Below are 23,773 nucleotides of genomic sequence, written 5' to 3'. Positions count from 1 at the left end.
TCCCCCCCCCCCCCGTTGCCGTGATGGTTCCTGCCCGCCACCGCCCGCCCCCAGAGGAGCGGCCGCGCGCTCGCCCCGCCCCGGGGGGGGGTCGCCGTGGTTCCGCCCGGCGCGGCGGCGGCCTGCGGGCGGAAGGAGCCGGGGGTGAGCGGCGGCGGCGGGCGCCGTTGTGGAGCGGGGTGCGGGCGGCGGCGCGCGCTCACTGCGGCCTCTTCCTCACAGGGCGAGGCGGGCGGCGGCACCATGGCGGCGCCGCCGAGGAGCTACAACCCCTTCGCGGCCGACGAGGAGGAGGCGGCCGAGGTGGCGGCGGCGGGCGGCGCCGAGCGGCAGCGCTACCTGCAGCGGGAGGTGCTGCGGCGCTCGGCCGCCACGGCCGACAGCACGGCCCGCTCCCTGGCCCTGCTCTACGAGTCGGAGCGCGTCGGCGTGGCCGCCTCCGAGGTGGGTCTGCGGGGCGGCGGCCGGGCCGGAGCCCCCCCAGCCGCTCAGCGTTCCGGAGGCAGCGTGTCCCTGGAGGACAGGCCTGCTTTATCTGTAGAGCCTCGAGACTGCAGCTCCGCTGTGTTTTCCACAGCTTTTAAGCATTCTTACAAGTGCGTGTTAATGGTTACTGATTTTTATCTGGGTGAAAAGTTCTCCTGAAAGCCTCAGCTGTTCCCTTGCGTACATGACAAGTCTGCTGGAGTAGTTGTTTATGATGGGCCCGGTTTTATCCCTGTTAATCATTTCCTTCGTTCTTTTGGAGTTGTTTCAGAACAGGGTTTACCTTAAGAGACCTCATTAGTAAAGGCTATGTGGATTATGTCACCCGTTAATGGGGTGTTTACTTGAACGTTAGTAGCATGATGACCTGTGTCATACTGAGACCATCCACAGGCTGTCATAGGTAGTTAGGCTGAAGAGGGCTATTTGTGTCACTTGTGTGAGCTTGCCAAGGTGTGATTTCTTTTTTTTAAGAGAAGCCCAAAAAGCAGTCGAGGACGTAGACTTGATGTAGGGTTAATGGTAGAATTTGAATTGTCTGAGCTGGATTGCTTGAGTGAGGAGGTAAGTATATTCAACTAGAATTCACGAAACTTTGGAGAGAATATGAGTCTACGGTCTTTATTTCTCATTAGTGTTAGCCACAGGCAACTTTACTGCTAGAATTAATCTTTGGACTGCTTTGGAATACTGTTTGTGCCCCTGAATTAGTAAATGACATAGCTGCATGTATCAGGATTTCTAAATCCTGCATTTTGGGTATTAGCACCAAAAAAAAAAGAATAATCATGCAGTATGGAAAAATTCTAGTTATTTCCGGTAGTAATTCTTTTTCCAAATTATCTAGAACACCACAGTAATGTGAAAATAGTGGATGAGACTTTCATTGATAGGGGATACAACTAGAAGCAATTCTGTTTGGTCATTGCCATTCCATAAGCCACATGCGATAAAACATAGTTTTCGCTACATCACCCATCTGGTACAACGCTTGTTCCAGCAAGAACAGATAGAAATTTCAACCTGACAGAGGGCCAATACAAAAACTTCCTAGATCCTGTTTGTAGTAGGTGGCAGGAAACTGGGCTTTGCTTAGTTATGAGAATTTTATAGCTGGTATAGCATATCATTGTGGTTGACTAGCAACTCTTGATTGAAATGCCCTGGAGGAAAAGGAGTAAGTGGAAAGGCTAGATGCCTTTAAAAATAACGTGGATAGATGGAGGAACTCTGTTAAACATTCTTCTTCAGAGTACCTGTTAAAAATGTTTGATATTGCAGTTTATCCTTACTAACTTCCCTTTTTCTGTAAATATTTTTAGGAGCTTGTACGTCAGGGAGAGGTACTGAAGCGCACAGAACAAATGGTAGACAAAATGGACCAGGACTTGAAGACTAGTCAAAGACACATAAATAGCATTAAGAGTGTTTTTGGAGGCTTGGTAAGCTACTTCAAACCCAAACCTCCAGACAGCAAGCCAGAGCAGAACGGAGCCCCTGAGTATAATGCTCACAGTAGGTAAGTGAAATAAATGTTTTATTTGGGTATGATAGTACTTTCTTGGGGCCAAGCAGGAGACCTGCCTGGAATTAAACATTTTTTGTGAGGTTCTGAATCTAGCGTAGTTCTTTTGAAGTACTTCGTAAAGCGAGACATAGACCAGTCACCTACTCCTCCCTTATTCTGTTATCAGGGCCCCTCACTTTTTACTCTGTGCATACACGCACTGTGTTCTTCCATACTTCTCCAAGTACCAGGCTCCTGGGGTTTTTTTTCCTGCTTTTTGTTTTTTTTCTCCTCAAAGTCTTCTCAAAATTTCCCTAGTTTCACTCGTATATCTTCCACCTAAACTCCTCACCTAATCCATTTACCCTTTTGACCTTTTTTGGATCTCCAGTGGCATGTCTGAAAAGTCAGCGGAAAATTGGAACTTAAAATATAAAGGGAAATCTGTTGATCCTTTTTCCTTTGACTCTGCTAGAAGTATTTTTACTTTTCTTTATGTTAGTAGTGATAGGAATAACATCATATTTGTAGGAAATGCCATCACAGGTAATTCCTTGGAGCCCTCTGAATTATTGCGCCTACTCCAGTCTTATCAGGAAATCGAGATTTGCAGCATCGACATGCTTCCTGTTAAATGTTATGTATATTTCTCTACCTTTTATTAAAAGCTGTAAATAAAAATAAATATTGTGAAGGTGAATATCTTACAGTACTTATCTCTCTTCAGCCATCCCCTCCCCTCCCCACCCCCCAGAGGAAAGGAATAATTTGTCCCCAAGAATGAGGAAGCAATTTTGTCTTGATATCAAAGCTTTGATATCTTCAGCACCATAGGGGCCTATTGTGCTTTCACTGAAGACAAATGACACTTAAGACATGTTGAACTGGGCCTAACAAACTCACTCTTCTTGGACAAAATACCTGTTCTTGTTTAACAGATTCAGACTCAAGCCTGTGGTACATAAGAATGTTTTGTTTTTCTCTGCGTTACCAGATTAAAAGAAGCAATGATGTCTAGCAAAGAGCAAGAGTCAAAATACCAGGAAAGTCATCCAAATTTAAGGAGGCTAGATAATTCAGGTTTGTTAATTTTATTTTATGTTGAATGTCTGTCCTCCTCCCAGTAGAGGAGACTTGCACAGTGGTAAAGGCACAGACCCTTCAGCCTGCCCAACTCTTGTCATGCATTGCTACCTAACTCCTGCCAGAGATTTGCACGTGAGCTTTCATGACCAACAGTTCGAGGGAATTGCTTGTCCCTAAAACTCTTTTTGCCCAAGACATGAAAACATTACTTATATATGGATTTTTTTAGCCCTTTCTGCAAGGGAATAATGCTGTATCCAGTAAAGACTGTAAAAAGGATTCGGTGTTTGTATTTGCACAGAGGAGACTATGGCCAAGAATCCACATAATGTACGGGCAGCCTTATCCAATGATTGCCAAACTGTTAACATGTAGGTTCAGAGGTTGTCTTTTACTGTGGTTTGCCATAATTGTCAGATGTGTTTTCCATGTTATTGCAAACACAGGCTAACCCGCCATACTGAAGTCAGTATTTTATTCCCATGAGGAAACACACGTGAGGGTTTGGCTTCGTCCCCCTTTCTCACAGTGAGCTAACTTCTGTGAATGACTTTTGTGTACAAAATAAGTTACTCTTTAAAATGAGGTTCAATTATTCATTTGGTAAGAGTGAGAGAACAGTAGCATGTCTTTAGAGTTGTAGATCTCTAAAGAAATACTTTTTTGGTGTTACCTAAAATATTCACATTCAGAAATACAATGTTAGATAAGTAGTTTGGATAAATCTGATTAGAAATCAAGCTAATCCGAATAGATAATTTTTCAACTTTTACACGATGTGCAGGAAGTACGTTTCTAGTGTTTCAAACTGAAACTACAAGATGATGACCCAGCATTGCTCTGTAAAATTGGCAATGCATGTGTTTACAGAAAAGCTAGAAGCTCCTCAGCTGACTGAAAATCATTTCTTGAATCTTTTGGGACTCTTTTTAGATGCATTAATCTCCACTCATAATATTAAAAGACTGTCCAGCAGAGGGCAGAAACAACTCTCAGGTGGCTTGACCTAGGAGAACACTTTAATGCTGGCAGAAATTGCTACCTCTTTTGTTTTCTGCAGCTCTGCTGGGTAGCTGAGAAAAAAGGCAATTGGGAAGAGGACAATTACAGCTTTGATATGCAGCCAGTTGTATATATTAATAACTGCATCTTGAGAGATGTCCTATAGATAGTGATGCTGGACTGCTTTTGATAGTCTTCTAGCAGCTTATGTAATTATGTGGCATCTGTAGTCAGACTAGTTTTTAACATTCTTCTAAAACCTGACTTTTCTTTACAGCTTTGATTTATATAACACTCTGTGTTTTATGCTGTTAACAGACAATGATTTCAGCAGAACAGATTCAGTTTCTTCAGTGCAACGTGACGCTTATCCGAAGAATCAACATCTGCGAGCTTACCACCAGAAAATTGATAACAACTTGGGTGAGTGAGAAAATTGACGCTGTCTGACATAATCCTATTTTCAGTTTTTGGCTCTCGAGACAGAGATAAATTTAATAATATGTTCCGAGCCAACATTTTTTATTTAATTAATTTCTGAACTTTGGTAATAAAAAAAAATCATTTGCTTGTAGTCTGCATTTCAAAACCATCTACCTGGCAGAATCCAATGTTTGACTGAAACATATGCTATATGAATGGTTGAATGCTGTGGGACATCTATGGGTCAGCTACCTGCAAAGATAAGTGACAAATCTGAGTTAAAAATGCATTTCATATGAAATCGGCGGAAAACAAACTGGCTAGGATGCCTGGAATAATATAAACCTACTATGAGAACTGATATGTAACTGGCATCAATACTTCAGTAGTTCTGTTACATTCTTGTGCTTTAAAAATCTTTGGTTTGTGAACTGCCACTGAACAAAGGGACCAGGAGGAAAAAAAAAACCCACACCAAAAGCATTAATTCTCTTAAGCCAAGTATTGACCATAATAAACACTCTTACTAATAAGTGTTCATATGCTAGCAGATCTTTGTCATTTGAGTGAGGAAATACTGCTGATGTATTTCACAAGATTTGCATTCAGGGTATGAAAATGTTTCTTTGGGTCATGCTGTAAGTGGACTGGAATATCACTGGGCCGAGCTCATCTTCCCATTCTGAAAAATCTTACTAGGCAGGCGTTAGTAATCTCAAGAAGGAAATACTGCCTCAGGTTAACATCCAAATAAGAACGGTATGGATGCTTAATTCCGCGTTACATAGAGCTTACTTCTTTCTTTGAAAGATGCATTCAGTTTACCTGGCTGACCGTTAAAACTCTGTTAGTAAATTGTACATCAGTTTGGATCCAAAAAATTTACGGTTGTGTGTATTTATTTTTTGAAATAAATACATGTTTTGCAGAAAATAGAAGAATCAAAAGGCGTTAAATATTTCATTTGTGGATTATCTGTATTTTTGGCATTACTTCCAAAAAAACATACAGCTGACTTTCTCTTCTTTTGTTCTGTAGTGTATGTATACAAAATGCCTCTTTGCTTACATGTGTCCCTGTTTATCTGACCTAGAAAGACGAGATTGGAAAGAAATCAGAAAGAACTAGATCAAAAAGGAGTAGTCAAACATAAGAGTTAATGGAAGCACATTTGTTCTGCTCCCAGACCACACAAAACTTACTAGATTCAGAAACATTTGTGCCAGTCAGTCATGCAATGAACTTGTTTCCCTGTAGCTTTAATTACAAAATCTGGAATTTGGAGATGGGATTTTTTCATCTACATTAAACAGTTAGCTGGTTAAATCTTTAGTATATGGATTATATCTCTGCAGTGAAGATCAGTCCAAAGAAAAATAATTGAGGAAGTGAGCATATTGTGTATAGAGAGCTGAGAAAAGTTGTGCCCTACTTTAAAATACGTGTAAGAAAAATTAAGAGCTACGTTATTTAGTACCTTATAGAGATCCAATTTGGCTTTAAGCATTTGTACTTTACTGGTAGTGGAAAAAAGAGGGAAGTAATTACTTTCTGGTAGTAATGCACTAGCAGTCATAAAATATTGGTTCTTCTGCAATAGCAGAAGCACCCTCAAGTTTGAGTAGTTGTCACTAATGTTTTCTAACCCAAAAGCCTTTGGAGAAGAGTGAATCTTCATAGTGTCCACTTAAACGGTACGCTTCCTACAGCTTTGAATTCTTATGCTTCCTTTGTCTCTTGACAGATGAGATGTCTTCTGGGTTGAGTCGTCTGAAAAACCTAGCTCTCGGTCTGCAGACAGAAATAGAGGAGCAGGATGATATGCTTGATCGGCTAACTAAAAAAGTAGAGACACTGGATGTCAACATTGCAAGCACTGATAAAAAAGTCCGACAACTTTAAAGGGTTCGTAGAAATTTTTACTTCAGCATCAGGTCGTCTTGGCTGTCCTATCTCAACAGATCTCTCAGAAAAAAAATCTTGGGCAACATCTACTTTTCTTCTTGGTATGTTGTTGATTTTGTTGTCATTAAAATTGCATAATCTTATATGCAGCATAATATCTTTACCTTAAGTTTTTTCCTAATGTAAACAAGGTGGGAAAAGGGCATGTTGAGTAAAATCTTCAAGCACTTGGTAAATGCTTTTGGGCTGGATACCCTGCTCAGTTACATTACTGTGTGTCGTGTATATGGAGGAATTTGTAGTCCACAATGCTTCAGTATCTTTGGCCAGAGAGCTGTAATGAGAAAAGTAACTACATTTCCCCTCTGTTTTGGGGAGAGGGTGGAGGAAAACGGAATGTGCTGCTTGGTTCAGAACAAATGTTGCTAATCTTGTTTACCTAGAGCTAGTCTAAATTCTGAAAAAATGCTGATTTCCAGCTGTAAAAATAGTTCTATGTGACTGCCCTCTAGCATTTCTGGGGATTAAGGAACAAACTGTTCCATGGAAGTTGTAAAATATCAAAGGTATCAGGCAACAATGATAATATCCTGTACTTGTTCCCTTTCCTAGGATGACTTTTCCCAAATGGTGGATCCATAAACCATGGTGTTTATGACTGAGTCACAGAATTTTCTCCTTTACAGTATTTTCAGTAAAGATCTGTGAGGGTATTGTATGGTGTGCAAGAAATGTTGATTGACAGTGACGCAAAAAGTTTGGGTAACAACATCAGGATTCAAACTTATGTGTTCTAAAAGCTTCTTTCATATATATTGCCACCTTCTGCTTTTTCATTTTCTGCTGTTTCTCAGCCTCCTCAGTTAGGTGGTTATTTGAAGAATAGCTTCTAGTTTAGAAATGGGGAGTTGGACTGATTTTGTATGAACAGTTTGTAGGAGATAGTTCCTTAATTTAATATTTATTTCAAACAAAGGTGATTAGGGAGTGAGATGCTATAGTCTCTTATTTAATGTCAATGTTTTTAGGAAACTTAGCTATGATTCACATGTTTCAGCATTGACTTTAGCAGGTACAAAAAGTTCCTGCAGATGATGAAAAGTTCAAAAATGTTTTTGAGTCTTCCAGATACAAGTTGGGCCTTTCCAATTTTTTTTTTTTTTGTACACATCACAGTAGGGACTTGTGTCGGTATTGCAACACTCACTATCACAAATGACAATGAGTGGCTAAGAAGTGATAGTCACTTTGAGCTGGTGCCGTGTGCTTTATAAATGAAAGGATGATCTTGGGGTTAAGGATTATCAGGCTTGTATCCTTTAGGAACGTGGCATTCAGGCTCCTTTCTCCTTTCCTTTTTTAAGGGATTCATTACTTTGAGCTAACTTGCTGCAAAATGTACCAGACTCTAAAACCAGACCTAAGAAATCTTCAGCATTTCATCTTTTGCTAGGTCTCATGAAAGTTCACTCGTAGAAAAATAAATCACTAAAGCCCAAGCTACGCTTGGGCATTGTGTTATGGAAAAATAATTATTCCTGGGGTTACTAGCAAAGTAGAGTTGTGAAATAGGTTTAAGGTGAGCCAATGTTTCACCTTATCTTACTGATATCATTGATTTCAGTCCCCGAAAAAAGCTGTGACTTGCAGCGACATAAAAACTTATGAATTATTGAGTATCTTTAATAGCTTTTCAATTTTCACTATGTCATGTATATTCACTTGGAAGCTTGAAAAAGCCTATTAATATCAATATATTATATACTCTTGCGGGTGTATACCGTGATTAATTCTCCCTTTCTCTGCCAGGATATTCATGAATGATTTGATTTGATACCTCAAGAAGGCTGATGCATTTGTTTTGTAGATAGAAGGGATCGTTAGTTTTCAAAACTATTGAGTACCTTAGTGAAGTTAGGTTGAAATTTTGATTGTACCTGTTCTGATTTCTTATTTGACTCTCCCCTTTTTAATTAAAAAGATGAAAAGAATTTTTTTTTTTCCCCAGTGCTGATTAACAGACATATTTGTGTTTTAAGAAGAGGGACTTTTAGGTTCTATCCACAACAGAGAATATTAAAAAAATTCCCTAATAATTAATGACACTCCTTTTAGTTTGAAATCTACCTTCATCTTAATGCAACTATGTCACAACTTGACTCTCCAAAATAAGACTTTGGTAGCTGGGATGTAGGCTGACATTTTCTCCACTGAGTTAACGGTTAACAGATAAGACATGTAGCTGGAAGATCTAGTTCTGCTGTATGTAATAAAAAGAAACGTGCAGCTTGAATCCAAGCACAAATTTCACTTGGTTTAAGAGTGAATAAGTCACTCTTTTGATGTAAGCTCTTCCTTTTTTTGTTCTTTTTTCCTCCTAGTCTAAATTACTTCACAAAATGGACTCAGTTTTCTTGATCAGCAGTTTAGTTATATCAGCCTTACTAGAAGTTTCCTGTATCCTGGTTAGGTATCTTTGATGCTTTTAAAAAGCAGACAGGAAAGGGGAATTTCAAAAAAATCTCTTTTTCTGCTTTGAGTGCCTTGTCATCTAAGCAGACTAGAAAACCAGGAACTCAGCCATGTGGAAGTTATACAAAGGTCTAACTTCTCATCTCTTCTAACAATCCCATTCACTGTTTCAGTGAGTAGCACATGCCTTTATTTTCTCACTGCTTGGGCTTTCCTGCTCTATTTATTACTTTTGTCTAATGGCCTTGTTTTAAAAGATTACTTTGCATATTGGCTTTCTTTTGTGGGAATAATCATTTATGTCCATACAGAATCTTTATCTGCTGCAAACTTAATTCCCTTTCCTTTCTCATTTTTCATAAAAATGCTTTATACTTTCTGCTGCTAAAGAATTTAGGTCTAAGTGACATGAAGACACAATACTGTTTTGTAATAGTGATTAAATTTTTTTTGCTGGCTAAAATAACTTTGCATCTTGCAGAAAGGGGAAATTAAAAGGGGGGAAAAAACAAAAAAACCCATGATTTTTGCCTTTCCAGGAAAACTCATCTTGCGTATGTTACTGAGGACTTATTTCTATAACTTTCCTTTTTAGTCTCTGAGATAAAGTAGTTTTTCTTTCTTGTTGGATACCATTGAAAAACTTATCTTGTGTTAAGGACAGGACTTTCAGAAGAAACTGAATTTTCACTGAGGTGCTAACTTGATAAGTTAAACCAACTGTTCTGCCTAAATATTCATGTTGACATAAGAATCAGTGTCCTTGCAGCAAAATAGCTATGATTAATGTTGTTGTTATTGGCTGGAGTAAAAGTTTGATATTAAGTTAAGAATAAGATAGCAACAAAAAAAATCTGTTGTCATCTTTGTAAAATGAAGTTTGCTTGTCTCTTTAAAGGTGTGCTAATAAATTTGGAAGAAGGAAAAAAAAAAAAAAGAGAGGAGAGAAGCAGGGAGAAGTAAAGAAGTAACAGGAAATCTGGCTACTAGTTTCCTAGGTGTAGTTGATCATAAATTTCTGGAGCGTTGACTTGAATATGGTAACAAATGATGTTACGCAGCTGAATTTTAGTCTCTGCTGCAAAGACTTGTTGCTGTGCTGAGCTGTGTTGGCCTACTGAAATCATTGGGACGCTATATAATGTAATATGAGGGCATAGTATGGGTGCCATCCAGCATTCCTAGGAGAAACTACTGCCTTTACTCAGGTTATATACAAAATGCTATCTTTATGAATCTGGCCTTTCCCTGAAAAAAGTTTGGTTGTTTAGCTTTTTTTTGTTTTAATGTGTCAAATTTATCTGAAAAATTTGCTGCCTAGTAGTTTTTATGAAGTGATGTAATTTATTAAATGGCGAAAGAGAAAATACTTTCCAACCACACTGCCTTCAGAACAGATGGAGTTTTGTAGGCACTTCTAAGATTAATGTCATGTGGAGGAGGTATATTATGTTTGACTTTGAAACTTATGGAGCTTAATCGTCAAAATTGCAGGTAGTAATTATTTGTGTATACGGCTTTTTTTAATCTTTAATTATAGGCCACCCAAATTTAACACTTTTTATACAAGTCAGATTGAAATGTCTTTTTCTCTTATTTAAATGATAAACTGGACTGTAGTTCAGCCATTTCGGATATTGAATCAAATGAGTGCTGAATGATAAGATGGTCAATAAAGGTGCTTTTTGTTCATGGAGAGTTTTTGCCTTTATTTCCTGTTGTTATTCAAAGTATAATTGCATTTACACTTCTTCCCCATAACAAGATCTGTTAAAATGGTAGACCTAGTCTATTGAATTTAGGTTTTGTGCCAGTTAGATCAGAATTAGTTTGCAGGTGGTTATTTTTGTTTCTGGAGAATAAAATGAGCATATTAAATTTCTACTTGACTTTTGAGTTGGTTCTGGATCCTGAAAGAGGAATGCAAGCAGGCATGCATTTATGCTAAACTTGTGATGATAAAATAACCCAAGATACTAATTTTAAAAAATATCTTTCCATAGGTATTTGTATCTATGAGGAATACCATTAACTGGTTGTATATGTGAAGATAGGAAGGAGGGCAGACTAGGAATGAGGCACAAAAATTTTGTTCTATCTTGAAAGCGTAAAAGCAGTGGGTATAACATTGCTGTGTGGTCCCAAATTTGGGGATGTCAAAAATCTCCAGAATGCCCTAACCTCCAGTTAGGCTGTTATCTCTATATGAATGGAGAAAGTTGGGTTCTGAATTTTGTTGTGGGGGGTGATGGAGTTTATTCAGCGCCATAAAGCAAAGATTCAGAAATGCTATTACGAAAGTTCTGAAAAGGGAAAATCAATATGCTAGAAAGAGATTGAACTTGTCTGAATTTTAAAATCTTGCCATTTTGCTGCCCTTGCAGCACTGACCGTTCTTCAGCAAACGGGAAGGGAGAGCTCTTCCATCTCTGCACCTTGTTGCATATGGAAAAATAATGCCAAGAGTCCTGTGGAAGACAATAAAGAATGGAGTAATGCAATGGATTCTGGGTCTCTGCAAGGAATATTATTAGCTTGCTATACTTGCATGCAGAATCAGTTCCTGAATCTCAGAGCATTTCAAAACACAAGTCTAGGGTGATTTTTTGTTTACCGGGTGGTCAGGCATTCGGCCCTTTTGTGCTTTCTCAAGAACTTGCTTGATTACAACACAGCCCCTGTGTTTCTGGGAAATATGAGAGAAAGGGGAGCTGAATGAAGGATGTTCATGCAAGTATGTAACAGCAGGCAGAGCAGGGGCTATTGGAGAAAAGGACCCCAGTGTTTCTGCCTGTCTCTCTCTTTCCCTCTGCCTCTGAGAAGAGGTTTGGTTGGTTCGGCTTTGGAAAGAGAGAGCTCTACAGTTTTCATCCCCTTTTGGTAGGGGATTGATTTGTTTGCTTCCAGATAAATATTTTATGGACTCCCAGAATAGGAAAATGCAAAGAACAACTGCACTGGGGCCAGAATTGGAGGCTTGGTAAGGCTCACTTGAGAGAAAGCAGGGAGGTACCTGCAGAACAAACTGACTGCCAAATCCAGAAGATCCCTCACTGCCAGGCAAGGTTTTCTAAGTACGGTGACTTTGGAGCCCTGCCTCAGCTATAAAAAGTCTAGATGGATTGGGACTTTGCTGCTGGTGAGGCAGAACCTTCTAGCAAGTGCTTCTATCTCTATCTGTGCATATTTTGGGGAAAACAGCTGGTCTCTTTGGCATCTTAATTCTAGAGGATTTTTCTTCTTCCTTCATAGTAATTGTAAAACTGTTCTGTCTTGTTGATGGATAGTATTCATAAGAAATCTTTGTCCAGCTCCAGTGTATCTTCTTACAGTCTTCCAAGGTCAGCTAGGTTAAGCTGGGATATTTATAATTTCTGGCTTTTAGTTGCTCTCTATATTCAATGAAGTGATTCATCTTACATTTTGCTTTCTGTAGCTGAACCTTTCCTACGTCTTTCCCAACTTTTTTTGCTTTGTCATCCCTAATGTTCGTGCACTCTCTATCCTATGGAAAGAAATAGCTAACTGAAGAAGCATTCTCTTCAAGAGACTCTCATATGTATATTAATTCTGCCAGTCCTAACACTGCATTGAGCTCGGATTATTTAGGATTATTTAGGAATTTGACTCAATTTTGAGGAGGAGTTGAGTCCTCCTCCTGTCTCAGAGTTTCTGTGTAATTGCAGTGTGGCTTTGCATCTAACGCCTGTCTGCTGCAGGGTTAGTGGAGTGGTATCTTTGGGTGCCTTCAAAGAAAAATGCCTGCAGCAATTCCCTTGTGTGAAGTGACTGAAAAGGGTGGTAACACGGTCAATTCTTAGCTTCCAGAAAGAATCATAGTAATTTCAGTACTAAGTCAATTCATACTAATATTCATGAAGTCAGATTTTGATCATCTTACTTTACTGTCCTGTTTTCTGCATTGCCTTGTGTCTGGATTGGCCAGTGTGTTTACTTCTCTGCCCTCCGATCCTCTTGGATGACAATGACAGGATGTTCCTTCCCTGTTCAAGTGCTGTCTAGGCAGGAAGTCAGCCAAGGTGTCCAGCAGTGCCAGGTGAATACTAAAGTTACAAAATTGCCATGTAAGAAAGCAAAGGTTAAAACATGATTGCAGTTACCTGCACGTGGAGAGAGCTTTGTGGGGCAGCCACAGCCTCAGTCTGTATTTTGCCTTCCACAGTAATGAATGTGGATGACCAGTACTGAATGCCCAAGGACTTTTTACCTGTTCATTTGTTATGTGATTGTGTTGCAAGCCAAGGGCCTTTAAAAGGCGGGAATTTGATGGAGACCTGTTGAGGCAATTCTGATTTCAAAGTTCTGCAGCCCTGAAAATACTTGAGCTGCTGACGATGCCGCTGAGAAGACCCTCGAGCATCATCTTACCTGCTTCATTCATGTTGTGTTACAGGCTGTTGACACTTCTGGCACTCACTTTTATTCCTAGAGCTGCATGTGGTAATATTGCATAGGCAGGACCTAGCAACTTTTGTGGGTGCTAATCCTTAGCCCCCGTCTTTGGGATTATCCCCCCATACCACATAACACTCAAAGTGGCAACTCCAGCACAGGCAGCAACAGTGCAGCAGCCTGCCGGCTGCGGCCTCACACCCTGTGCGCTCCCCAGGTATAAGGAGAAAATATTTGTCATAAAATATTGTGTCATGATACAGAGAGAAGGATTTTCTATATTTCTCTTTCCTAAAGGACATGGTTTCAATAATTCGGTGATGTATTAATTTTCCTTGGTACGTGTTTAGCAAGGACTAATGAACGAAAGCTAAACTGGAGTAGTAAGTGAAGTCCAAGTGGAAAAGTCCTAGCTTGCAGGGTCCTGTTTTGAATGCTATGAATGCACCAACCTTCTTAAGCTGCAGTATAACTCAAGCACGCTACAAGCTAGTGTTTGTTGCCCAGCAAAAGAAGCCGTGGTCTCAAGAGGCATAAAAATGGACTTCCGGACACAGAAAGCACAAGGCTGCTCTCCCCCTCTCCTGATTAGGTGGCAGTGCCTTTCCAGTCAAGCAAAACCTTTGTGCTGAATCATAGTAGAAAATATTAAGCTGAGATTCCTCTGATTTTAATGTACGCACTTTCTCTTAATGCTTGCCTGCGTGAATATCGGGAAACGTCCTCTCACATCAGTACTGTTTTCAGAAATCAGTGTAAGTTGTAGTTTGACTCTCTGACCTCTCTTCACTACTGACCCTGAAAGGATTTTTAATTATTGCTATTTTCCTTAGCCATATTCCTCAGCAATATAGTGTGCCATCCAAGCCACACATTTGTGACTGAAATTTGTGTGATTTAATACATTTCCTGGCATGATGATCCCAAAACATGTGGGAGGAAAAAAGGAGAAGGATTTTCCATCTCCAGGTGTTTATTTGTTATTGGCTGAGTCCCTGGTCTTGAGCCTTTTGAATGGCTTTTTGTTGAGCTGCATTTCAGTTGCTTGCCCAGATCCATGTCTGGGAAGGACAGTGTGGTCAGATCGTCCTCGCTGCAGGTAGTGGGAAGGAAGATCACTCTTAGTAATCTGATGCACCTGACTGTTCTGGCATTTCTAGCTTCAAATTCCTGGGGCTGTTTTTCTTTCCACAAACTGCGTAAGCTAAATAAACACTTGTTTTCAAGTGCCTGCTTTACTGATCAGCATCTGAAGCGCAATATTGGAGCCTTATTCCCTCCTCAGGCTAACATATGCTGCACTGAGTTTACAGTGGCAACCTGCCAGAAGCCCAAGGGTTTCGCCTGTGCACCAGTGGGTGGGATGAGCAGTGCAGCCAAAGCAGCTCTTCACCGCGGGTCACAGCAGCCCGTCCTTGGTTTCCATATATCAGCAGCCACTGGCAATGACAGAGCCGCGGGGTTTGAGCGCATTAGGTCTTGGCCTATGCGGCTCTATGGGTAGACGAAAAATGCAAAAAGCTATGGCCTTAATTCAAGAAGATACTTAAATACGTGCATGTTTCTTAAGCATATTGAGAGTGAGATTAAAATCATTAAGTTTCCTTACATCCTTGCATTTAGGCATATGTAGACATTGCTGCGTCAGCCTGAGTATGTTAATTACCTGCAGGAAACTCCAGGGAGTCTCCTTCCCCAGGTCTCAAGTGTCAGGGTTATGAGGCCAAGTCCTGCAAGAATAACTTGCATTTGGTATTTGAAAGAGAACCATTAATTCTAACTTACCCTTCCTTGGAGTAGTGATAAATAATGGAATTGGATAACGCTTGGAGATATGTTAAGCCTCTTCAGCCTTCTTACATTCGTGTCCAAAAGTACTTGAAATGAGCAGTCTTAGCAAAGAAAAAGAGAACTTTTGATGACGGTCTTGGAGGCTCTGTTATTTAATTGTTCAGTTAACTGTAGGCCACGTAGTATAACATAATTCAGTTTTATTTTGACTCTCATCAACTGCTCTGCCATTTTAGTACCTCTGTCTGTAGTACTGAGTAACTAGAAGGTTGCCAAGTAAAGGAGAGTCTGGGAGTGAACAGCCAGGAGGGATAATACGTAAATCTGGTGGACAGAGGCAATTAAAGGCAGTACTGAGATAGAATGGAAAATAGACAATATTGAGCCTTACCAGAAATATCAACATAAACAGCAGCTACTGTACTGTATCTCTGAAGTGAACTTTGTTGCTTTAAATAACCGCATTCTACAGAAAACAGACGGATTATGAAATGTGTGAGCAGACTTCCAGAAAACAGTTTGATCTTCAGGAACACATCCATGTTGATGTTCACCATATCCTCCTAGCACAAGGGCACAAAAGGCTTCTTTTCACTGCTGTTGTATTTACATGCTGCAGAGAGGAGCTGGAAAGTTGGATCAAATGCAAGCCAAATATAACTGAAAATAATACTGCGTGTCAGATGTAGCTATGAATGGAGATGAATAGAAAGGAAGTGATATCTGAGACAAGCAGTTTAATAAATGCTGGTTTGTTGCTCCGTAACCTAACAGCTGAGGAGATAACATGCCAATCAAGCAAACCCGGAAGCCCAGATTAACCACAGAGGGCCTGAGCTCACAGCTTACCCGACTCTTGGCGTCACCAGTAAATGCAACTGCTTCATTTTTTGCTACGAGATGACTGGACTGGGAAGGGACAGACCATTCCAAAATGCTTAGCTTTGCATTACAAACAAGGACAGGCTTGGGCTGTGTTTTAATCCTGTGGCCTGGATTTGGGCACACCTGTTTTGGTGCAATTGATCTAAAAGCTCAACACAGTGTTTCCTGTGTTTTACCAGACATTTATATATCCGTTTGTTCTCTTGCTTTGTGAAAGAGTATGACCAGACGCAGGCCAGACATTGCAAACTAAGCTCCCGTTTGCAGACACGAACTTGGCAAAACGCATTAACTGAACATAGTTCTTGCATCAGGCAACGTATCATGTGATGTCTCAGTCACATTCTGAGCGAGAACAGAAAAATGCAGATATTTAAGGATCTTCAGGAGGGATCATGAAAGTGGTATTTCCTAACATTAAGCTTGTTTGTTTTCCAATCTTTACTCCTCTTTTTCCACCATAACCGAGGGAATAAAGCATGAGGAGTTTATTATTTTTAACAGTTAGATTTCAGCCTTCATGAGATGAAAAGAGATAGAACCTCACAGAAACAAACAAGAAGGCTCGTTCCTGATGTGCTCTGGCTACGTAGCTTTACTTGAGCCAGTGCTTTAAGCGTGCCCAAACCAGACCCTCGTGGAGTCAGAGCAGATGCAGTGCGGATGGCCAGGACGGAGGAGAGAGCTCAGCCCCTGGGACTGAAGAGCATTCCTTCCCATCTTGGACACGGTATTGTGCGGTGCAGAAAGAGGGAGGGAGCTAAAAGCTACTGCATAACTGGATGTCCGCAAATTCTTTTTGAAATGAATACTTTATCCGATCACATTTTTCCATGAGCAGGGACATAAATCTGCAAAGGTGTATGGCCACAAAATGCTAAATAAATGGTTTAACTAGCGCTTTGTATGTGTCCCTCTTTCATTTTTGCATTTGTTAATGCTGTTGTTAATAACTATATGTATTTGGAGTAGCAGAGTGTGCCAAAAGACTGATGTCATTTTTTATGTTGCAGGGCACCTTTTGGGTTCTCTTTAGAAAAAACGCGGGAAGTACCAAGCACTCTTTTTAGATAGAGGAAGATCTTTCTAAAAAGATAGGTATTTCTGAAAAGATTAACTATACTCTAAAAAGATAGGATTGTAAATTCCCTCTGGTGCTTGTTGAGGCTGCCTCCACACAAGAGTTTTTTCCCCTTTATTTAACATCACTGGTACAAGTAATATCAGTTACACTGAAAGCACTGGGATAAAGAGGGCACAGATGCCTTAATCACTGTGTCATCTAAATTTGTTCTAGCGACACGGTAGCAAAAGTGCTCATATATTGTCTCTACTAGCACTGCTGGGATTTTTTTTTTTTTAAGCTAACTTAGTTCTTTATGAGAACATGCAGCATGTAACACTGCTCACCTACATTTTATTCTAGCTTGACAGTTTGGATTGTAATTTCCTCAAAAATCTAAAAGGTAGCAAACATGTTTAGCTGTTGAACCTCTCTGAGGAACATGTTTATGTCTAGTAAATTCTAGTTAAGACTGAAGTTCCAGAATGCCAGTCAGTAAGAACCATGAAATGGGGAGATCTTCTGTTAAAACCTGATCCACAAACAATTCAAAAGGGAGAAAACAGTAAGAAAATTAGGGTAACTTTTATCTTCAGCTTTCTGAAATCCTACAAGTTAATAAAATTCAGGACCTTTGCGTTATGTAAAATAGCATTATATGGTCAGTAGAAGTCCATTTTTGAAGGGGAGAACGTAGTTCAGAAAATAATGGTGTTTTCAGGAGGAAATTTATGAAACTGTCTTTAACGTTAATGCAGATTAAGGTACGGATTCATATAAAAACAGGAATTTGGGCATAAAGAAAGGTAACAACAAATTTTGCAAACAGTAAAACTAATGTGAGGAGGTGCAGACCTTGGTCAAAGTTTCCTTTCATGATTTGGGGTTTGCTGCTGCTTAGATTTGCAAGAATTCCCACTTCAGCCGTTCCTTCTGAATAGAAGTCTCTCTCCACTTTCTGGCTGCCTATTTTCATGAAACTCGCAGAAATCTAATATCTTTGAGCCCGTTCCCCTCTGTCACATATAGTTGGATTTGGCCAGTGGTCTCAAAACTTACATGAGTAGAGAAAAGGAAACAGGCAAGCAAAGGGAAAGCGTAGTCATAAGACTTGCTTCCTTCGGGGGCCGGGGGAATTCATAGCTTATGAATTTAGAGTGTGCTTCTTTCCAGGATTAGTAGAAGAGGAAAGATATTGTAAAGGCCATATATAAAATTAAAAGTCTGTTTACCATCTGCATGTTTTACTACTATGCCCTGAAATGTAATCGGGCTTCTGCTTTTCTTGGCTTTATCCTGTTTCCTGGATAATAGAATAATATTAAGAAAATGAACACTGAGGTTTCCTTGTCAAGGGCCTGTTTCAAAGGAAATAGCTAAAAGGCACTAACAGTCAATATAGTCATCATTTTCCAAATCACCCTATTAATCTGTGATTAGAAGACATTGGCTCATTCAATTCTGCTGTAGGTCAGGAGTATTTACCAGAAGACCCCTTAAGGACCTTTTCATCCTTTCATTCTCATATCCTAGTTATGCTCGCTTACTAGTTATTTTCCTGAATGGTATTTAACCATTCAGCCCATCTAGACTAAGACTTTATCTATTTTTAACTAGCTGGGGTTCTGTCATTCCAGAACTAGCAAAATTAGCAATAAATGAACACTTGATTTATATTAGCTACCTCATTTCTTTTCATTACTTATATTTTCAAAGAACATGTTCACCCTCTACCCTTTTGATGGATGAGCTGCCAGAGCAAACACTCTGGAGGAATCCAGCTTATAAAAAGGTTGACGTAGCAAGCAGCCCTGACCCATCTGTCGTGATTCTGAAGACAGACATTGACTCTCATGCCCTTTATTCTGCTTTGTGTCACTAATCAGTAGACCTCTGTTTTTACAAGGCTGGGCTGGAGGAGTTGCAATTTCAGCTGCCTCGTGTACTGCCATGCAAGTAGCTCAGCATCTGTGCTGCAAGCCCTGGAGAACGCAAGTGTCCAGAGAAGAACCAAACAACTGTACGAATACAGAGAGAGCAAGGATATCGACGCACTGTACAAAGACAGGCGGAAACTGCTTCTTTAAGTGGAAATGCTTCTGGGAGGAAAGACAGGCATATTGCTTGCAAGTTACAAGTAAATTATGTATCATCATGGCATTAGCTCTGTGGGGAATCTGCAGACCTCCAGCCTGCACTCTTACTGCCTCCAGACACTGCTCTTCCTTTTGACATTAAATACCATCAGATTTTATCATCTCCAGCAGAGCTTTCCATGCATAGGGAATACAGAATGGGGCTTCACATACAGAACTATAAATTCATACCGTGACCTTTATCAAGACCATGTCAGCAGTTAAATCCACCAAAACAGAGGATTTTGTTTAAATAGTAAGTGTGTCTATCCCCATTCTCATGCCAGAGAAGGAAGTAGAGGGAATTTTAAACATTGAGCAGTTCCAGATCAAACAATTCTACAACAGAATTTTTACATTTCAAATCGTTTCTGCAAAATGTTTTATTTACAACTTTTACCAGTCTGCTGTCAGGAACTTGCACAATGACTTACAAAAACCACAGAAGAAACCCATCCAGAGCCTCAAAGTGCTTTGCGTGATCCGGAGTTAGGTGCTCAAGAATAAGGAGAACAGATGAGGAGCAGAGAAGTGGAAGCTGGGGAAAAGAACATGATTTGTACTGGAACTTTGCAGTAAAATGGAGAATGACTGGAGGGCACACATACAAGACGTCAGCTCTGGATGGGAGAGGAGGAAAGGAGACGGCTCTTGACTCAGCAGTGAGGAGCCTGTTGGAAGGGGAGAGCCAAGATGATGGAAGAAAGGGGAGGGCTCCGCAGTCTCCAGGAGACGAGCTGGATAGAAGTCCAAGGAGCAAGGGTGTGGCTTGAAAACAAGGAGTACAATTTTGGACTGGATCCTGAAGCCGATATGACAGTCAGTGAAAGCCTTGAGATGCAAGAAAGTGTCCTTTTTCCCAGCGAGAGACCAAATCAGAACTTTTGGAGTTGTGAAACTGCCGTTGCTCCACCACATCTTTGGGCTGCGACGTGCTGATGTGCTGATGTACTGATGCTGGTATTTTCCGATTAGGCAAAACGCTGGCAGTCAGACTGGCTCCAGCCAGAATATGGCTGGAAACAGATGCAGATCAAACAGTCTGTGTCCACTGCTGTGCCACACGCGCTGGCTTTCCAGCAGTCCACACTGGTCAGCAACAGGGACGCGCCCCTTGCAGACTCCCTGTCCCCTGAGGCTTTACTTGCTCACGCTCAGGCAGGTCTCCTGCTCTCCGCTAGAGAGCACTCTCTATGTAGGCCAGAATATGTGCAAGTGCTATTTTATTTTTTTATTTTTTAAACCAAAACTGTAAAAACAGACAAACATTTGCAAATTGAACATTTTTCTAATTTAACAGGGATTTGAACTGATGTTGTGGAGCAAGACGCTAGGAGGAACACTTAAGAGAAGCGCCCGTTGCTTTCCCAGGGAGATCTCCTCGGCTGGTTCTGGGGGAAGAAGACCGGGGCACGCACAATACATACAACATTTTTCCGTTTAAGTAACAGCTCTTCCAAGACAAAAATGCAGCTCTTCTCAAGGCTGTTCTCAAAGACTGAAAAAGAGCAGCAGGCGGCAGCTCCATCCACAGGAGGAGCCAGAAAACAGAACATCTGGAGGAGAACAACCTCTGAAAAAGCAGAGAAACATTTACTAGGAGCGGCTCCATTTGTGCTATTAAAGGATTGCTAGGGATTACACCCTTCTCAGCTGGTAACGGCAGGCCCTGGCTCTGCCTTTTATGAAGGAGCAGAAGAGTAGCAGTTAGCCCGTCCGTGGGGTACTGGCACACTGAACATTTAGAGCCTGAGAACCTCTAAATTTCCTGTTAATAGATTATAGGAGAAATGCCTTAAATAAGGCCAATAGTGCTTTTTGTTTGAGAGATCCCAAACTAAATATAGAACATAAAAAACTCAGCTGAATCATCCATACAGAGTTGACTGTACTGAGGTCAATTTATTTAGCTTTGGAAGCTCAGTTAGTTGCTAAGTGGAGGAAAAATGGCAAGATTATTTTTCCTTTTTTTTTTTTTTTTGATTTATGTCAAAATTGCAAACAGGCTGATCAGGCTTGTGAAGAATCTAACCATTGTGGTCAACAAAGCAAGGCGTTGAACAGAACAGATGTTTAAACACAAAACAGCCCAAAGAAGGTACAGATGAGGAGAAAGTCATGAGCGGACAGAAGCGTGGTAGAGCACACTCACACAAACAGTGAGATGCCTTTTTAACGACAGAAAGGATATGATGTTGTAATTAGTAGGATTTGGCCAGCTGGACGTGGGCACAAAACATTTTTTTATTAAAACTGGATTGAAGAAATATGAGAGACCTTTCATTCTAATTATACTTGAAAAGAGCCTTGATTCCCTTAGCCAGTGAGTACCTGCCAGCAGTTTAGCGCCGAACTACCAAGAGTAGTTGTACTGCGGGCAATCCGCAGTACAGTGATTTTTGTGCATTTGTAATCCTCGCTAATAAAAACATATGTCTCAAAGAGAAACTTGTTGTCTATTTCCTCTGTTAAAAATTCCTTTAAAATACAAGTGTAATATAAAAATATAGATTCTACAAATATGCATATTACTTAAAGGTCCTGCTTTATTTGTAAAAGAGGTGATGAAAGTCTGTAGGTTTTTTTTTAAAAAACAGAGCTAATTAGCTATAAGATTAGAGAACAACAATTAGCAATTAGAGCTCTGAATAGTTAGCATCCATAAAGTGATTGTGAGGAAGGGCAGCCGGACAGGGGCAAAAACACAGAACACGTTTATTACACCAAAACGGACCGACGTCTGATCATGTCCTGTTGTCCCACTGACGGCCTTGTCTCTGCATTGCTTTTCATTTGCCTTGGTTTAGAAGCTGTGATTGCTAACCCGTGGTAAATAAAGGGCTATAAACAAACACATGGCGTAGACGTTACTCAAACTGCTATTGAGACTCGTGTGAAAAAAATGATGTCCTCTCCTCAGCTGTATTTTTTTTTGGTTTTTGCTTCTGAAAGAACAGACCTTGGTGTCTGATGCCCACGTGAGCGCTCTGGGGAGGTAGGAGCCCGGACGCGGAGACCTCAGCGCCGGCGCTTTCCGCCGCCCACCCGCTGGGCTGGTCGGGGGTTTCCTCAGTGCCATCGGCCGCCCCTGGGGCCTCCCACACGCGGCAGAGGGACCCCCAGCCCGCAGCCCGGGGCTGCGTACTCCGGCAGAGAGCGAGGTGTCCCGGCATCGCTGCGCCTGCTGCTCCTTCGGGAAATCCAATCCGGTTTTGGCAACTCCCAGCGCCATGTATGAAAAATGAATGAGGCTTAAGTAAAAATAATGAGGTTTTGTATCGTAATAGATTTGGAATTGTTTTAATCTGCCTTCTGGTTTTGAGTCTTCAAGGGTCCCCTGCTCAGCTGGTCTTTGCACCCTGCAGCATGAGAAACTCGTCAGGCCAAAACTACATCAGAGGTTCTCCCGCGATCTGGTGATTCCCAGAGCTGGGCTCCCCGGCAGAGCTTTAACACCACGACGCTCAGGCGAAAACTGCTGGCGTTGGCAACGCTGCGGCAACCAGCTTCCATCTCGAAGGACAAAAAGTGATTACTGTAATTTAGGAGAAATACAACCACGATAAGGCTGCCGTCGCCATCCCCGTCTGATGGTAACGGGCCGACGAGGGGCGAGGGTAGGAAAGATCGGGACCGCAGGGCTGGCACGCCGGACCCTTCGCTCCCCAGTTGCTCCTCATCTCCCCAGCTCAGGACGGGGCGGCGCGGCGGGCGGACGGCCTGCCGCGCTGAGGGGGTCACTCGGTGCCCGATGGGGGCCTCGAGCCGGGCCGGGGCCCCGCAGCGCAGCACCCCAGCCCTCGCCGCCCGCCAGGCCGCAGGGGCGCGGGGAGGGGAGGGGGGCAGCGGGGCTGGACCCCCCCCCCTCGGCCCCGCCGCTCCGGGAGGGGCCGCGGCGCCCACCCGCTGCCCGGGCCCACAGGGTTGGGGGGGGCTCACGTGACCCCGTGAGGCGGTGCGGAGGGATACCCGGCTGACCCCCCCCCCCCCGCTTCTGCCTGCCGCAGCCCCCCCACCCCATGAGCCCCGCGGCAGGGAGCGGCCTCCCGGCCCTCCGCGGGGGGCGGCCACAGCGGGAAGCGGGAAAGGCGGCGGGCAGCGTGCGGAGAGGGGCGTGGGGAGAAAGGCGGCGGCGAGGGACTATTTGAGGAGACCCTGTCAGGCCGGTGAGGTGCGGAGTGATCCGGCCGCCGCAGTGAGCGGGCCCGAACTGAGGCGGTGAGGGGCGGCGAGCCCGCCGGAGCGCCATCCCCGCGCGAGGGCACCGCGCCTGCGCCGCCCCCCCCCCCGCCCGCCCGCCGCCGCCGCCGCCGCCGCCGCCGCCGCCGCCGCCGCCGCCGCCGCCGCCGCCGCCGCCGCCGCCGCCGCCGCCGCCGCCGCCGCCGCCGTGTGGGGTGCAGCGGCGCCTGCCCCGCTGCTGCCGCCGGCCCCGCTCCCCTCGCCCCGCTCCGGCGAGCTCGCCCCCAGCCATGGCTCAGATCCTGCCCATTCGCTTCCAGGAGCATTTCCAGGTGAGCCGGGGCGGCGGCCAAGGGGCCGCGCGTCCTCAGCCTCCGCCGTCCCTCAGCGCGGGCGGGGGGCTGCGGCCGGGGCGGCGGGGGGGGG

At 42.6% G+C, this 23,773-nt stretch overlaps 2 protein-coding genes across 5 annotated transcripts in view; both read left to right on the top strand.

The window, feature by feature from the left end:
- The first annotated feature begins 124 nt into the window (after positions 1–124).
- SNAP29 (synaptosome associated protein 29) lies at positions 125–22,966 on the top strand. 2 transcript variants are annotated; one of them, XM_068910985.1, is made up of 6 exons: positions 125–144; positions 223–444; positions 1,809–2,005; positions 2,988–3,073; positions 4,400–4,504; positions 6,249–10,577. In XM_068910985.1, exons 2-6 carry the CDS (start codon positions 244–246, stop codon positions 6,404–6,406), a joined length of 747 nt encoding a protein of 248 aa, XP_068767086.1. In that variant the 5' UTR covers positions 125–144; positions 223–243; the 3' UTR covers positions 6,407–10,577. The 2 variants fall into 2 exon arrangements, 1 of the variants encoding a protein (XP_068767086.1); XR_011135039.1 differs by lacking the exon at positions 125–144 and adding an exon at positions 20,469–22,966 and having other exon boundaries at positions 147–444; positions 6,249–6,510.
- A 563-nt stretch (positions 22,967–23,529) lies between these two features.
- The window catches only part of CLTCL1 (clathrin heavy chain like 1), a 38,058-nt gene continuing 37,814 nt past the window's right edge, over positions 23,530–23,773 (top strand). For all 3 annotated transcript variants that reach the window (XM_068910983.1, XM_068910981.1, XM_068910984.1), the window contains exon 1: positions 23,530–23,679. In XM_068910983.1, the coding sequence (XP_068767084.1) occupies positions 23,638–23,679 (42 nt within the window). In that variant the 5' untranslated portion in view covers positions 23,530–23,637. The remainder of the gene's footprint in view (positions 23,680–23,773) is intronic.

Source organism: Struthio camelus, chromosome 17, assembly GCF_040807025.1.
Source record: "Struthio camelus isolate bStrCam1 chromosome 17, bStrCam1.hap1, whole genome shotgun sequence".
Taxonomy (NCBI): domain Eukaryota; kingdom Metazoa; phylum Chordata; class Aves; order Struthioniformes; family Struthionidae; genus Struthio; species Struthio camelus.
This window is presented reverse-complemented; position numbering and strand designations above follow the sequence as displayed.